Raw genomic sequence first — 17,054 nt, 5'->3', positions numbered from 1 at the left:
TAGAATGAAATCTGATTGCGAAACAAATAGAACATAATAAAAATGCCCTTTGATAATCCTAGACAATACCATGCGATAAGCGTTTTATTTATTACTCTTTATTCATATCGTTTAGTTAGGGCTATTGACTATTTTAATTTGCTTTAGATTAGAGCATGAATGTGTTTAAACAACGACTAGATTTATAATCACTCTCACAATATGCTGATGCTACAGTTACCACAATTGGGCACTAAAAGCCATACACAAATACACTTGGCTAGACATACTGAACACAAATATTCCACTAAGCTCCCTGTAGTTGGGTTTTAAGTAAGTACTAGTACTAGGCCCGCGCCTCTAAACCTCCACATGGTTCATCAGCAGCGGCGTATTGGCAGTGGGATAGGAGGAGGGTCGTCTCTTGCCATGCTGACCATTGAGGACCTCGATACTTTGGCAGGAGACGGTCAGCGAAAGGGTGGTCTCCTCGTAGCGCGATTGCGTGGATCCCCCCGAAGAGCGTCTCAATCCCGTGTAGGAGTCCACCTCGAGCAGGGCCTCGTCACTGAAAGAAAAGGTGGATTAACTCAATAAATCTTTATTATTGGGAATGGGAACTCCAACCTGTGGTAACGATGATGCTCGAGGAGACTGCCGGCGGCAAAGCGCAGCTTCTTGGGCGATTCCAGACTGGAGGAGCGGGTCAGCGAGTTGCGTGGCAGGTTCTTCTGCTTGAGCGAGGAGCGTATGCCATACTCAGTGGCCTGCTCCTGGGCCTGCTTGATCGTGCCCTGGATGAACTTGTTGAGTGCCCGCGATCCCCGTCGCTGGGATCTCTCATAGGTGCGCCGAGTGCGGGCCTCCTCGTCCTCCCCCAGCAGCCAGTAGGTGCGCTGGTCGCCCTTGCCCTTCATCGCAATGACTCCTCGCTCCTGGAAGTGATAGCCACCCAGTCGGTCCAGCAGCTGACGGCACTGCCAGCTGCAGTGGATCTTCAGGGGCACGCCACTGGACTCCATGCGCGAGGCCGTGTTGACGGTGTCCCCGAAGAGACAGTATCGGGGCATCTTAAGGCCCACGACGCCGGCACAAACGGGTCCCGAGTGGATGCCAATCCGCAGGAGCAGCCGGTTGGTTGGTCGATGGCGTATCTTGAACTCCGAAACGGCGCTCAGTAGATGCAGCGACATGGTGGCTATTTCCGCTGCATGCAGGTCGCCGTTGCGCAGAGGAAGACCCGATACCACCATATAGGCATCTCCGATGGTCTCCACCTTGTAGACATCGTAGTGCCCGATGATCGAGTCGAAGCAGGTGTACAGATCGTTGAGGAAGTCCACCACCTGCAGCGGCGTGCACTCGGCGGACATGGCCGTGAACCCGACGATGTCGCTGAAGTAGATGCTCACCTGTTCGTAGTGCTCGGGGTCCACCTTGTGGCCCTTCTTCAGCTGGTCGGCCACGCAACGCGGCAGCATCTCGTGCAGCAGGGCGTCCGTCTTTTTCTTCTCCTCCTGCAGCTGATCCGTGCGATCGTCGACGAGGGCCTCCAGGTTATTGGCATACTTCTCCATCATGGCCATCATGTTGTCGAAAATGTTGGGTCGCATTCCCTTGCGCAGCGGTCTCAGTTTGGTGCGAATGGTTTTGAAGTCCGGACGATCCTCCGGCCTCTCCGCCCAGCATTCCCTTAGGCACTCGCTGACGCAATCAAAAGCGGTTTCCAGGGGTTGCAGCGATGGTCGGTACGGGTTCAGTTGGTCCTGCGGCTGGAGAACCTTCTGCAGGCACTGCATGGGTGTCAGACCGGTCTCACCGAAGGGTCCGCGTCGCACATGCATCTCGTAGAGCAGGAGGCCAAAGGAGTAGGCATCTCCACGCTGGGTGCCCATGACCAGCGACGAAGGACCCTGCCGCAGCAACTCCGGCGCTCTGTAGAGCAGTTCTGGGGGAGATTGGGTATTGGATATTGGGTATAGTCTTATCCATCAATTCTGGTATAGTCTTATCCATCAATTCTGGATGGCAACACTCACTCAGACACTTGGCCGACATGTGCTGCATGTCCGTGGAGCTGTCTTCGATGCCCTGCTTGAAGGCGAACAGGCCAAAGTCCGTCAGCTTGACCACCCAGCGGGAGTCCACCAGGCAGTTGGAAGTGCACAGTGCGCCGTGGAAGCGAATGGGCGAGTCGTGCAAATAGATGACGCCCTAAGCGGTCAGTGGAGGTCATTGGAGGTCATTGGAGGACATTGGAGGTCAGTGGGTGGGCCAGCCATTAGTATAATGTTACAGCACTCACGCGTATAATGTCCGCCACCATGGAGGCAATGAACATGTTGTCCAGCTTGACGTCCTCGTTCTCCAGAATGTCCTGCAATGGAAGAAATGAAGAAAGTGGGTGGGTGCTGGTGGTGTAAGGGTTCGACTGACCCACTGACCTTTAGGCTGCCCCGGGTGCAGTACTCGCTGATGATGCAGATGTTGGGCGGATCCGTGCAGGCGCCGATAAAGGCGCATATGTTGTCGTGCCGGGCATCTCGCAGCTGGTAAAGATTTGCTCATGTCAAGGGGTTTTAGGAAATACCAAATTATATAGCCTCACCAGCTTGAGCTCCTTCTTCATCTCCCGCGTTATGTCAACACTCTTCTTGCGCACCTTCTTGATGGCATACAGCTGACCCTTGTACAGTCCAATCGGCGTGAAGATGGTCGTGTAGCGGAAGTCCGCGTCGGGATTGGAGCTCAGGCTCACCTGGCTGGTGCGGATCAGCGGATGGGTGGACTGCGGAGGAAGACGACGCGGCAAGTGATTTAGCAAGTGCTGTTGTCAGACATGCAATGGCGGGAGAAGAGGCTTAAATGGCAGGACTCTTGACAGTTTTCAACATAATAAGCTTGTGCTGTTGACATGGCCTCCACTTTCCTGCATTCATCCAAAAAAGCTTTTTAAAAAAAAAAACTTTTGTGCATTTTTAAATAAATAATAAAAAAATAATTCTCAAAAATGTCAAACCGTCAATAATACCTATTTAAAAATGTTCCCGTTTTGAAAGTATTTTTTAAAAATTAGTATATTCGTTGTTAAAGATAAGATGGGCTTTAAATTATACCTAACATTAAATTTATTTTAAGTAACAAATTTTTTGTTTATTTTATAAGGTTTATAATTTTTTATTAAGGATCAACCAGTTAGGAATGGTAAAAAAAATTGATCTATATCTATGAAGATTTCGTTTAAAAGTTTAAAATAATTTCGTTGAACGTCAAGACCTATTTACAAATTGTTTATAATATAAATTAGAAATTACGCCTAAACAATTGCCCATTGGGCCTAATGTTTAATGTAAGTGCAGAAAAAGGCTTCTGTCTGGTAACTGACACATTAAGAAACTGTCTTATTTAGGCCAATGTCTTCCTGGGTTCACTTTGTGCATGGAGCCACCATCCACCATTAGGCCGGATGTCCCTGTCATGGTGGTAAGACGACAGGGACCGGGACTTACGCGCGTCTGCTTCTGACTCTGCTGCTCCCGCTCGTTCTCGTGGATCTGCACCTCGCGAAAGTCTATCTTCCAGAGCAGACTGTCCAGTTCCTGCTCGTAGCGCCAGTTGCGGTAGAGGACCAGCGAGACCAGGCTCAGCAGGAGCAGAACACCGCCGGCAATGGCCGCGGATATTTCGCCAGTGTAATCTGTGGTTTCAGAGGAGGCGGGTGGTTAGCCCATACTTGGTTGGCCAACTTCAACATTCATACTCACTGACGCACTTCTCGCCACCAAATCCGCAACGAGGAGCAGCTGCTGGTCGCGAACCACCCACCCAGTCAATGGGGCTGAATAGTTTGAGGTCCTGCGGGAAAGTAAACCAGAAACGGGATTAATCGAAAATACCGGGGGCCAACGGAGCAAGGTGTGTGATTAGTTGAACCAGAAGCCAGAAGCGCTTACCTGGTGCTGGACGGGCCAAGCGATTTGGGAGGATTGGCAGAGAGCAAGTTACAATAGCGGTATGTGAAAAGCGGGCATTTACTTACGGGCAGTGCCTTGCTGATGCTGCTGAAGCTGCTGTTCCGGTGGATGAAGGTGCCCACGGGTCGCAGTCCCAGGACAGTCTGATTGCGACCATTCCGCACGGTTCCCCTGGCTAATACTGTATAATTACCAGCCGCATCGCCGTTCTCATCGATGTAGACGTGATAGCTGAAAAAACGAGAAGAGCACTTTGCTAACATTTTGCAAATATAAATGACTCATGTAGATGGCGCCAAGCCGTATGATTGAAAGCGCCATCTGTTGTCCAAAAAATGCATGTAGGCATATCTGACGGCAAAGATCATGATTGGCTTTATTTCCTAATTACTTAAGTAAAAGCATTATATTTATTTTTAATTTTTTTAGTTAAGATTATATACTTTTTCTTACTATTTAATTTTTTTATCAGTGTACGAGTGACGGGTATAAAAGTGCTAGAGCAATTGCGGATTAGCTGTCAAATGGGCCACCACTCACCCCATGGCGCTGCGATATCGCGAGCCCTTGATGGCCGCCACAATGGCGCTGCCGTTCCTGGGCCGCCCACCCGCATCCTGGACTTCCATCAAAGCCTTGGCATACAGATGCACGGCATCATAGAGATAGGCAGCCTCGGCGCTTATCTAGTGGGAAATGGGGATGAGGTTGGAGGTCAGTCAATGGTTATGGTTTCGGTTTCGGTTTAGTTTTCGGCTTCAGCCTCGGTTTCGGTTTCATGCAAGTGTCTTGTTGGGGCGAACCTGCTTTGCTCCACCGAAGCGACCCACTGGATTGGGGAAATTGAATGGCGGCCGCTCCATATATTTGTTGACCTGAAAGGAAAACCGAAATGAGGGTCAGAAATGTGTGGTCAATGTGGCGAAAGGAGCGACAATTATGAGACGTGACGGTACTGGGACTGGGACTGATGGCGGATGCAGCGCATCAATCACATCACTGTCAGAATTGTCAGAAGGACAAACCTCGTTGGCGAAAGTGGCAAAGGAGACGGAGGCAGTGGGCACAATGGCCAGATAGGACTGAAAGGCCTGCACGGCCAAGGGATCCACATCCTCCAGAAGCAGTCCACGCAGATACTTCTCGGGTTTGGCCGGATCATACTGCTCGATGTCGATGCCCACTACGAAGTAGTCGCCTTTGGACAGTAGTCCCCTTTTCTGGAGGCTAACCATCAGGCCAACGTGCTCATAATAGTGACTCAGGATCAGGTAAACTAAAAGATAAATTATTTATGGTTAGATTATATGTATTGGAGTACAGACTCGACACTCACTCCTCGTATTGGCATAGGTCTGCTCCACCAGCGCCTCGAAGGGATTGTCCATGAATCCGTGGTGGTAGATGGTGTTCCAGGTGCGAATGTCCCGGATGCTCACTCCGGCCTCACTCAGCGTGCTGAGGATGGTCTCCGCCACGGGCTGGTACTGCCCGCTCAGGTCGTCCAGGTACAGAATGCTCACCTGCGTCCAGTTGAAGGAGAGCAGAAATGCCACCACGGACTTCGAGATCTGTGTGTCTGGCGGTCGCGTCCTGGCAAAAGTGGGGAAATCAGCCTTGTTCGAGGGATCCCGATGGGTGCAGTACTGATGAGGGATGATTACCCATGAATAGGAGTTGCAAATACAATGGTTTTATCGCCTACTCACATAGGATATCATGGGCAGGTTGAAGGCGGCCGCCATGCGACCTTCGTGGACGCAAGTTTCCTGGGGGCCAATGTAGGCGGCCACCTGCTGCGTCCACAGAGCGGCCGTCTGCCGGATGCTGACCACCTCCTCGCCGTACGTCTCGGCCACGACGAACTCCAGCGAGTGGCCACGGTCCCGCAGTCGTCCCGCATTCACCTCCTCCACGGCCAGCGAAATGGCGCCGGAGATGGTGAGTCCGGGTCGGTTGTAGTCCAGGTTACCCGGACTCCGTTGCGAGGCCGTTAGGTAGCCCAGCGTGAAGACCTCTCCATGCGACGGCCGGAAGTGGGTTAGGGCGAGGAGGATGAGGAGGCGGAAGCGGAGGCGGAGGAGGAGTAGGAGCAGTCCCGAGTGGTTGATTCCAGTTGGAGCAGGACAGGGATGCACAAACATTACGCGGTGACGGCACGGGAATCGCTTAAGATTGCGCTGCTCCTTTTTGGTGGCGCTTAATTCAAACGGAATTGGTTCACGAAACTGATGAGCACGCTTCCCCTTTGTGTGACAGTGTCCTTGGCAGCAGATGTTGATCCTTCAAGGAGATGCAACATTTTTGTTGAGTTTGCATTGCCCCCTTTTACACTATCCACCTTGTGGTCTTGTTGCGTTGTGGGAGTGGTTAATTACGTTTACTTGCGTCTTAGCCAGCTTCCTTTTCCGTTCAATGTTCTGCAAGTAAGAGGACTTTAGTCACAAAGTCGTTTTGTAACAACACTGGGTATCCTCGTAAGGTCATGCAGGACTGCCTCTGATTTATGCGGGGCCACACACACACATCCTACAATCCAAACCCCCTAACAACACCCAAAAGCACCCATATGGGCGGCAAATAACACATAAACTAATGCTGGATACTATGGCGGAGGCTTCATAAAAGATGGTTGCCTTAATGACGCAAAAGATTTCATTTATGTTATGTACACTTGCGCACACGCCATTATGCGACTTACTTAAGGCAATTAATTCAGTAAATCTTATACCTTAAACGTGTCTTAATCATGCTCAAGTTTAATGGGCAATTCTAAGAATAATATATTTGGATGGAATTTATTTTCGCAAAGCACACAAAATTGTTGGACATTTATTTTTAGACTCAAATGGGAAACTTAAAATTAAAATAGGCCTATTTTGGATTTAGCATTACAAAGATTGATAGCATTAAAAACGGAACAAATTGATTGGTATTCATCATTCTTAAGTACAATAATTAACATGCCTTATTTTAACTCCGAAATCAGTTCCATAAATTTCTTCTAAGTTAAGTGATTGTTTGAAACCTTAAAAAGCCGCAGATTATCTGGCCAAATTAACAAGACACCTTTGGTAATAACAAGGATTTAAAAATTTAAGCTTCGTTACTTTTATTTTGCAAAGAAAAGAGATTTTGCAATAAAGAGATTTGGCTTACGGCTACCTATCTCGTTGAAAAGAAATGTTTGGCAATAAAGAAGTTTACCTCGCTGAATAGACGAACAGCTTAAGTTGGTGCTCGACTCGTTTATCACAGTTCTAATTGATTTCGGGGCGTGCCAAGTTGATAAAGTACGTTCCTCTTTCAATGTGTCCAACCTTAACAATGTGTGTAAGTTCCCAGATATTAAACTTGCCACACATTTCGGCGAAAGTAATGAAATTTTTATGAGAAATGGCGACGCATCATGTGTGATTTTCGCTCGGCTTCTGCTGCATGGGAAGTTGCTGATAGACCCGACAGCCCAGTACCCCTTCTTCTCTGTTGGCCATGTCTTTGTTTGCCTTTTGTCTGGGACATGGCACATCTCTCACTGGCCTCCAGCCAGACAGAAAAAAAAACCCCACTCTGCTCGCCTGATTGCTTTCTTCACACGGAGGGGTATTGAATATTGGCAGGACCTTTGCAACTTCTTGAAGCCATCACAGTAATTTATTATATTGACTCGAGCAGAAGCCACCCTCGTCTTTCCTCCGCCGCTGCACTCCCGAAACCACTTGAAAGTTAGCCTAGCATATTGACTTTCCCCTTTGACCCCAAAACAGAAATTCTGGACTAGATGCGCTCCCTTTTAAAGCGTTGCGTGCGGCATGCCGTTCTATTTATGCTAATACAAGTTGCTAGCCCCAGTTGCCATCCTCCCCGTTTATTGCCCCGGTTACAATGTTACAACGTTACAACAATGTTATAAATGGCCGCCATCGGCGCTGGCATCGTTTAATAACGCTTCTTTGGTTATAAATCTAGTCCATTGAGTTGGCAAGAAGAGTTCTCGGATCTCCGGTTAATTGTTGTGCCCCCATTGATATTTAGAGGAGAAGGAAGAAGGGAGGAGCTCGAAGGTTGGACGCACCGCCTGCACTTGACAGTAACAATTTCGCAAGCGATTTATCCGCAAAATGTTTTGGGGGAACGAAGACCAAAGTACGTTAAGTTCTTGTTTCCGCTCCAGTTTGTTCGAATACCTAAGCTGCCCAAGGATTCTGTGTCAGATTGCCGTGCGTGTGGGGACAACTGCTACTGCATCCTTAGGATTATAACTCCCATTTCATACACAAGTCTAATCAAACACGTGAGTAGTTCTTCTTATATTTCCAACACTGCAGGAAAACTTCAACTTTCTTGGGGTCTTGATGGTAAGACAAGATTGGAAAGCTTTTAAGAAATGACATGGACAAAAAAAGTTGGCATAAATCATAAGTTTTAAAGCCAGACAAGAAGAACCTTATTCGTTTACAATGTGAGTCATCAAAAAGAACAAAAAAATTCTAGCTCTCCGACATATGATTTAATCAACATCTAAACCAAAAAAAAACCTATTTTCTATTATGCCACTTGTAAGATTATCTACGTCATTTTTTTTTTAATAAAAGAAGGCGTCCTTAAAAGTTGATAGGGGTGAAATCATCAAAGTATTTATATGCATATTGGGTGTCACTAAAATTGGCTTGCGTTTCATTAAAAGTTTTGTCACAAATGGTAGCAAACGGTTGAAATGATTCCACTAAGAGTTAACTTTTAACTACATTTTCGGAATTAGGTTTACCATTGTTCGCCAAGTCAATTTTAATCTTAATTTTAGTGAAAAAATTAGTATATAAAAATTCAAAAACTTATTCTTCAAGCTAAATTAAATTGAATCCACAAATAGACTTAAGATAAGTTAGTATCTATAAAAACTACTAAATCTATTGATTTTTATTCTCACTGCAGCTGTAACATTGCACTTCCAGTTTAATTTGCCAGTTTCATTGTTTTGCCTTCTGACATTGATGGGGGAGGTATGGCTTTTCCGGGGGAGCGGGAGGATTGGGGTATTGTGGGATTGGCATGGAGTTTGCTACACATTTTCCGAACTGCAACCCACTCCAAGTGCCCTCGACTCTTGAGGCTGTCAGGCAATTAAATGCAATTTGTCAGCCATGCAAATGCAGCTGCAATTGAAGCCGGATGAAGTGGAGGGCAGGGGAGTGCCGCCACTTGCTATGCAGTTGTGCCACTGCCGCCGATTAATTTGACAATCTACAAGAGCCATAAACAACAATTTTTCGGGCGTGCGAGAAATACGAACGAACGAATCCGAGGAACGTGTGAAAATCAGTGGCCAAGTGGCTTCGATTTCACGGCTTCTTCAGCCGTCGAAATCCATCGATCAGCGATCGTGGATGACCAACGATAGGGGATCTCTTATCGAACCCAATAAAACCGCAATCTTATCGAGCTTTTTAGGAATGCCTCAGGCGAAGCTATGCTCAGCCAGCTCAGTTACATTAAGAATGCAGACGAGAGAACTTATTGCTTTGGTTTTGGCCCTCACAATTGCTGTGGGTGAGTAGGCCAGCTTAACTAATTTAACTAACTTAATTGGGTAACTTGGTATTATTTAATTTCAGTCTATGGGGAACCTAGATTCCTGCTGCACACACGTCGCATCCAGGACAATCCGCAGCAGATCGAACCGGAGGTGGAGGCTCTTGTGCGCAGCTCTTTCTACGCCGCGGATCCAGTAGTGTGAGTCATTGCATATTGTTACACTGTCTGTCCATGGAGCTACTACTACTTTGTACTTTGCCCTTTTAGCCTTTCTTTTCCGCGCTGGGGAGGAAACATTTCCTCACCGGAGATTCCAGCTGTGGTTTCCGCCCAGCTTCAGCGGATGGATAGCAATGTGATCAGCTTGGATCTAACCAAAGCCAACAATGAAACGGAAATTATTGAAAGCGTGGCCAACTTGGTGAACCTTTTGCATAGCAACCTTGATGTCCCACTAGATAGGATACAGCTCGTGGGCTTTGCAGAGGGTGCTCACCTGGCAGGTGGAGTAGCTGCCCAGGTGCAGCGGGAACTGGGACACCAGCTGCCGCAAATCACAGCTCTTGATCCGACTTCTGGAGAGGATCTGGAGCATAAGCTATCCCAAACCGATGCCCAGTTCGTAGAGGTTGTGCACACAAATGCAGGAGGAGTCGGCACCTGGAAGCAACTTGGTCATGTGGACTATTATCCGAATGGCGGGCAAACGCAGCCAGGATGCTCATCCGACTCCTGTTCGCATGAGAGATCGTTTCAGCTGCTTGCCGAGATGTGGTCGCCGGAGAATGACTTTGTGAGTGCCCTCTGTGGCTCCGTGGAATCTCTAGGAGCCGCGAGCTGCCGCTGGTCCACCCACAAAATGGGCCAGAGCGAAGGCTCCGGCATATACTTCCTGGAGACCACCCAATCCTCACCCTTTGCCAGGGGTGCCTACTACATCAGCTTCTTGTGAGGAGCAGATCCAATGTGAAAGCCAAGCGAATAAAGGAAACAAAGGAGCAACTTTGTCATTAGTCATTGCAAACGATGATGGTGGGGTGAATGGGGGGCCACAGTGAGATGAGCAAGTGCCAAAATTGATGAGCGTCAGGCGTTGGGCTCATTCATTATTTTAAAATCAATTTAAGAGGCCTCGCCACCCAAAGTTTTGACGCACGTCCTCCAGCTGGCAAGAGTGGAAAGCCACCCATGTCCACGCCCTTATCTCATTTCCCTCGACGGATAGGCAAAGTTCCCAAGTTCCCAAGTCCCCGAGTTTCCCTTTTTCCATATGCCAGCTGTTGTCTGAAGTGACGATCCAGTGAACCAATGAAAAAGGAAAAGTTTATCGAGAATCGGCTGCTTTGAGTGTGCATCAAGGATTTGCGTATTTTTCTGGATTGAGGCAGATTTATGTCATAAGGAGCTTTCATGGCGGAGTGCGTGAGCTTCGTGATAACTTGGGAAAGTGTAATACTAAATTGGAAATAACGAAGTAAAGCAGTTGGATTCTACTTTCGTATATTAAGCTACAAACTTTTCTTGAGTTGTTTTCCGGATTTTATCTAAAGTGGAGAAATGTTTGATAAATTTAAAAATATTTTATGCACTCAGAAAATGCAAAAAAAAATCAATACGACCTTAAAAGTATTAAAATGTACTTTATTTTTAGAATAATAAGCTAAAAAGTGTCCAATTTAACTAAAATTACCTACAAATAAGGAAATTAAAGGCCTTATGGCCATGTTAAGGTAATTTTTAAGCCCATTTCCACACATTTTATATCGTTATTTCTAAAATGTAAATAATTTTAATACTTTGAGGGTTATTGGTTGGTTTTTTAAGTATTTTTTGAAAAGGGAAGTTAATTAATTTGACTGCATAAAATATTTTAACAAAGTAAGTAACTACCATGGCGGTTTGTCGTGACCCACGGCGCAACTCCAGGAATGTAGTTGTTGCGCATATTTTTGTGCAATATTATAGGAAAATTCCTTTGTGCCAGGCATGCCTTAACTTCTTTTCCAAGCCGGCCCTTTTCATGCCACCCCCAGCTGCACCGGCTACCCCTAGTGCCACACCCACCAGCAACCAGTAAAGTCGACCCTGCTGTGTGCGTGTCACTTGAAAGTCGCGCAAAAGGAAAACTGTCACAAATTGCATTTAAATGCGCTATACTTAAGTTTATCTTTCGGGGAATGTGTAGACGAGTGTCAGCAAACTACCCCGGACCCGGACTAGGTCCACCCACCAGTAACCGGAACCAAAGTTTGTGGCGAAACCAATTTGCCACGTGCCCAGTGCAAGTTACTGGGCCAATCCTCTCAGGCAGTGCGCTCACGTAGCCTCCGCCTGCGGATGAGACATCTCCCTAAGAGTTCCCAGAAAATATCCAACTCGTGGTCACTTCATTACGAAACGTAGCAGCGCTGTTTTAATGACACCTCACTCGTGGATATCAGACAATTAGCCAATTACGTTTGATGATGATCAATTGAAGGCTGATAAGGGGCTTATATAGTAAACTGCGATAGCGAGCGCCTAAAAACATGCCATCTCGTTGCCCTGAAAAAGTTTTCGCTGCGCTAATTGAGGCTTCATTAGCGTCAGAATCTCAAACAGGGATGAGCAGTTGACTCCTCTGTGCCGTGATTTATATCCAAGCGTTTTCAGCCTGAAGATTTAAAGTTGCACATTTGTCAGCCGAAGTGGGTTAAGCGGGCATTAAACCCACGACACGACTTTGGCTCAGCTTCTTCATTTGACTGCACTTGGCCTCAACGGCTGGCTTGAATCTCAGTTTCGGTTTCGGATTCGGATTCGCTGGCTGAGCATTAAATGTCAGGCCATAAAATAGAAGCACCCACCCTGCTCCGCAGGATCCAATAATGGGTCTGGAGGTGGGCCATCAGACCAACCTCAGCACACCACAAGCCCGGCTAAATGTCCATTGTTTTTTTCACTAGGTATTTATAGAAAACGGGGGTATATAGAATGTATGAAATTGAAATTGTTAAAATTTACTAAGGAGAACTTACTGAAACCACATACTACCAGCATACTACTCCATAAATTTGCCAATTAAATTCTTATTACACAAAACTATAATCGTATTAAATCATATCAATAATATTTTCGATACATTATCAAATCCGGTATTCTCAATATTTCAAACTAAAGAACGAAATTATTAATATAATCAATCAGATTGAGTGGTTTGAACCTTTGAGTAATTCTGAAACTATTTTAATGTTACTTCTCCCCAAATTCGTTTACGCTTTATAGGGTATCTTAAAGTCGACCCCAAACTATATAATTTCCACTTGTGTTTTTGTGGTTTTACTACATTTTCCCCCCTTAGAACATTGCAAGCATAAAATATGGCCATTACAGAATGTGTAAGAGAAATTAAGTCGCAACAATTTCATTTTCATTTCACTTTGTTTCGCTTTCATTTGCTATACATATTTCTGTTTTTTTTTCCTTGTTCGCTTTCCTTTCTAATGTTAATGCTAATGAGGTCCAGGAATGCGTTTGAATTCGGGAAGTTGGAATTGATAAGGAATCTTGCGACTCCCCAGCTGCCCTCCCTTTATCAATTAAAGTTCTTTTTTTTTGGGCTTCTTGTTCACCTTCTGCACTACCCCGTCCCCGCTGGTGAACATTGCTTTTATGGCTATGTTAATTTCTGTACAACCATTTTATGGGATGCCATTGGAGCGGCTCACCAACTGCGACCCAGTGAAAGCCCCCCCCCCTCTTCACCTCTTATGAGTCGGAAGCCCCCCGAAAAAGTGTGCCAACTGTGGGTGAGGCTCTTTGTCGCCAGCTCAACCGCGTGTTAGGTGGCCCATTGTTGTTGATAAGCGCGACAAGCTGAGTGTAACATATGTCGAGGGCCCACCTGCTGCCACGCCCCCACGCCCTGAGGCCCCCAGGTGTTTTGCATTTGGAGCCAGCTTGATAAGCGGGCGTTTGTCCAACATTTTCCCTCCCCGGGGGGGGGGAAACTACAGGGCGAAGTTGTTTCAACCGATTGAAAAGCCATCTGCATAAAGGTTTAATTAAATTTCCATGACACCGTCAAAGGTGCGAATGACATGCAGGCAAAGTGTGGCTGGCGGTACTATATAGTCCACACATATATGGAAGAGCAATTTTGCGGGTAATTTGCGTTTCACCGAGGGACATCCATCCTCAAACGCGACGCATAATCTCTTGGCCCCGTTTTGCGGCTAATCAGCAGTATTAGTTTTATATATTGTGGGTACTTAACTATTTAAAATTAAGTGCGTGAGCGCCGGTGACGTGGCTGATAACGATGAACGGGTTGCGGAGCCGAAAAATTTGAAAAAAAAAACCCACCAAAGGCCGGCTAATGCCCGACTAATGCGTATTCTGGCCACGAGCATCAATCATTTATCATTTTGCGTTTGCCGAATGCAATTCCAAACAGCCACACGCAAAGCACTCAAGCCATCAGCTTCATAGATAGGAAAACCATGGGGTAAAATAATAGCACCAATTAAATAGTCGATTGATATTTGATATATGTGGATTTCAGCTTTGAAGAAACAGTTTTGTTAAAAGCCCCAGCAGCTATCCTTTACCTTGAGTTTTGATGTTGGTAAGTATACAAATATTTGACCTTTTAGTTACAACTTAAGTTAAGAGTCTACCTATTAATAAAAAAAAATTGTATCAAAGAAATTTATATTTACTTCGAGTAAAGATTTTAAAACCGGATTGTTACTAATTACTCCCAAATTTTTAGCAAACTTATTCCGCAACTCATAGACAACTTTAAACTCTTTCTATCATTTTTCGCCTAGGAAGTACATTATCTTTATATAGTATAGTATTATAAACACTCTGTAATATATTATGATAACTATTTACTCATTGGAATCATAATGTGAAATTGTTTTGGGGCACAAACTGATTTGAATAATGTTGTTTTATGCAGGGCTATAATTAGGTTCTTAATTTGATATGAATTAGTATGGTATTTATTGTTTTAAACCAAATTCACATAATGTTGTTCTTAATCCGCACATGATTGACCGAAGCATATGAATTATACTGTGTAATATGTTTTGAATCATTCGCATCAAACTGTGAATCATTTGCATGTTCGAGACGTGAAAAGATTTGAACACAATTGATATGATAATGATTAAAGCGCTATAATGCAATCAAAGAGATAGGGGTAAGTCTATTAACCTATCATCATAAATTGATATGTGGGCCTGGGTTGATTGCTATATTTCCGACCTCAGCTGTGGCCAGTTGTGGCTGTCGATTTGGTGTTGAGAGTGGTCAGTGATGGAGGGGCAGCGACAAGCAAGAAAAAAGCGCGCCTAGCAGCAGCAGTGGGCCAATGACGGCCTCCTCACCCCCTTCCCCCCTTCCCCCCTTTCCGCCCCACCCACTCGGGCGATCGCAATTTGACAGCGCTTATGACAGCGCAGCCTCTGTCGCCACAGAAGTACGCGCTGGCATGCAGCGACTGCAACGGCGACTGCAACGGCGACTGAAGCTGACTCATTTTGGGGCTTGCACTGCGGCAGCAACAACTATGCAAAATTTAAATAAATTGTGGAAAAATTGCATTGCTCTGTGAGCTTTGCATTGTTTGCCACTGACTTATTGCCTTTCGGTTTTTTTTGGTTCACACAGCAACTGTTGCTGTTGCTGCTTTTACTGCTGCTGCTGCCTTTTTTTATGATGCTTATCAAGTTTGCAGGCCGAATTTATGTAAATCTTGCAGCGCGCGATGGTATTGTAATTGCGTAAGAACTGTCATACGCACTGTTGGCGTTTGTTGATTTTAATACTCTGGCAATGGGTGTTTTGAAATTAATTATAGGTTTGAAAAGCGGTGAATATGCGACAGAAACGTTCTCACATTTTATGTTTTATAATTAGCAAGGCAGATTTTGTGTGATTTTATCTGCTATCCAACTATCGAGTACAATTTTAATAACTTGTGTTACATTTTAAGAATTTTAAATATAAAAAAAAATATGCGAATCTTAAATTCTACATACATTAACAATGCAATTTATTTGCTTTACAGACAAAGTAGTAGACAAAAATAGTTAGAGCAAAATGTATGAACAAGGCAATTAATATTGAAATAAGACATTTCTTACTTACGTATTATCTACCACAAAAGATTTAATGAATATGCTTGTCCATAAATCAGTATATAATCGTTAAATACGATGTTAGAAAGGTCTAATACAAAGTTCGACAACTTAATTCAGAATTATAGAAACAATTGTTTAGATAGAAATTTATATAGTTAAAACTTCAAGGGTATATAAGCTTCGGCGTTTCAAACTTAGGCGGCAAAAGCGTCTCATTTACTCTTTCACTGGCGCTTCATTGGCGCTCCACTGCTAATTGGACTGCAATTGGATTTAGCTATTTTGAAGACTGTTATTTATAGGCCACGAAGTTAACGTTCTTTTTGTTTATGTGCTGCTCCGCGAAGCGTGGCTCCCTGTTGGGTACCGTAAAACTTACTTTTTCGGCTGATCCACGCGGCACTTGGCAATTTGGTCACGTTCCTGGCAAAATGAAACAAACGCAGCCGCTGCAAAACTAGATATTCTCCTTCAATTGCGATTCAATTTCAATTTCTGCATTAATGAAGCACTCGCGAGTGCGGTCCGCGAATGTGCGATAATTTATTAGTGCCACATTTGCGACACAGATTTCGATTTTGATTTCGGATACCGATTCGGATACGGATTTTGATTCGGATTCGGATTCGTACCGGCGGTGGCCAAAGTCAATTCAATTTCCTCACGCGCACAACACAAATGTCTGACCCCTTTTTGGCCATATAATAATAATGGGCCTATGTCAGTCTATCCACACAATTTCGCCAAATCCCGCCCATCGACACGATCCATTTGCCCCCGTCGCCACCTGTTGCCCAAATCGCACCAGTCTTTTTTTTTCGCATCCGTGGTGCAGATGTTGGGCATGCAAAAGAGGTGGTGACCCCGATCGCCACTCCGGTCCACTGGTGAATTAAATTTCTGTATTTTGAGAAACAACGCTTTGTATTCGAAAACAACGTCTGTGTTATTAACACTAGACACGCGCCGCCTTATTTGCTTTTCCGTTCGCTCCACTTCCGATCCGACAGTCCGCAGCTTTACGCGCGTCTTGAATCTCCCGCACTCGAATTCACACTCGTCGCACTAACTGTCAACTAGAGGTGGCCAAACACCGATTGGACTATCGATTCTTTCTGGCCACTGCCTATCGTTAGTGTGTACAGTGCTGGAAAAGGTGCTAGATTTTAAAAAATTATAAATAAGGTGATATTTAAGAGAGCTGCTTATTTAGTTATTTTAGTTCAGTAAGTTTATAGCTTAAAAACTTGAAAATGCATAAAAAGCATAGCTAATATTTTCAAAAAAAAATATTTTTATTGTATTTTTATATCGTTTCGGTGGGAATTTTCGAAGTTACACGCAAATTTGAAAAGGGTTTCAGAGTGCTTAAAAGTACAGTACAAACTTGAAACGCGTTTTTCTTAAAACAATGTTTCAAAGTCGGTGACCAACA

The 17,054-nt window shown here is 45.1% G+C and overlaps 2 protein-coding genes across 4 annotated transcripts; one reads left to right on the top strand and one right to left on the bottom strand.

Annotated features, from left to right (window-relative positions):
* Positions 1-53: 53 nt before the first annotated feature.
* LOC128257668 (speract receptor) lies at positions 54-16,691 on the bottom strand. Of its 3 annotated transcripts, none has more exons than XM_052988777.1 (15): positions 15,999-16,691; positions 5,663-6,373; positions 5,290-5,599; positions 4,979-5,229; positions 4,757-4,828; positions 4,494-4,639; positions 4,019-4,184; positions 3,744-3,834; positions 3,489-3,676; positions 2,588-2,806; positions 2,424-2,528; positions 2,285-2,356; positions 2,019-2,193; positions 607-1,927; positions 54-547 (listed from the first exon to the last, which is right to left on the bottom strand). In XM_052988777.1, exons 2-15 carry the CDS (start codon positions 6,095-6,097, stop codon positions 340-342), a joined length of 3,759 nt encoding a protein of 1,252 aa, XP_052844737.1. In that variant the 5' UTR covers positions 6,098-6,373; positions 15,999-16,691; the 3' UTR covers positions 54-339. The 3 variants fall into 3 exon arrangements, with proteins under 3 accessions (XP_052844737.1, XP_052844739.1, XP_052844738.1); XM_052988778.1 differs by having other exon boundaries at positions 56-547; positions 2,588-2,767; XM_052988779.1 differs by lacking the exon at positions 15,999-16,691 and having other exon boundaries at positions 5,290-5,546; positions 5,663-5,791.
* On the top strand, positions 9,398-10,490 carry LOC128257673 (lipase member H-A). The gene is made up of 3 exons (XM_052988791.1): positions 9,398-9,503; positions 9,569-9,686; positions 9,756-10,490. The coding sequence occupies exons 1-3, from the start codon at positions 9,407-9,409 to the stop codon at positions 10,438-10,440; spliced, it is 900 nt and encodes a 299-aa protein (XP_052844751.1). The 5' UTR covers positions 9,398-9,406; the 3' UTR covers positions 10,441-10,490.
* Positions 16,692-17,054: the final 363 nt, after the last annotated feature.

The sequence above is a fragment of the Drosophila gunungcola genome (assembly GCF_025200985.1).
Source record: "Drosophila gunungcola strain Sukarami chromosome 3L unlocalized genomic scaffold, Dgunungcola_SK_2 000002F, whole genome shotgun sequence".
Classification (NCBI taxonomy): domain Eukaryota; kingdom Metazoa; phylum Arthropoda; class Insecta; order Diptera; family Drosophilidae; genus Drosophila; species Drosophila gunungcola.
Note: the sequence above shows the minus strand (reverse complement) of the source record. Positions and strands in the feature narration are given on the sequence as shown.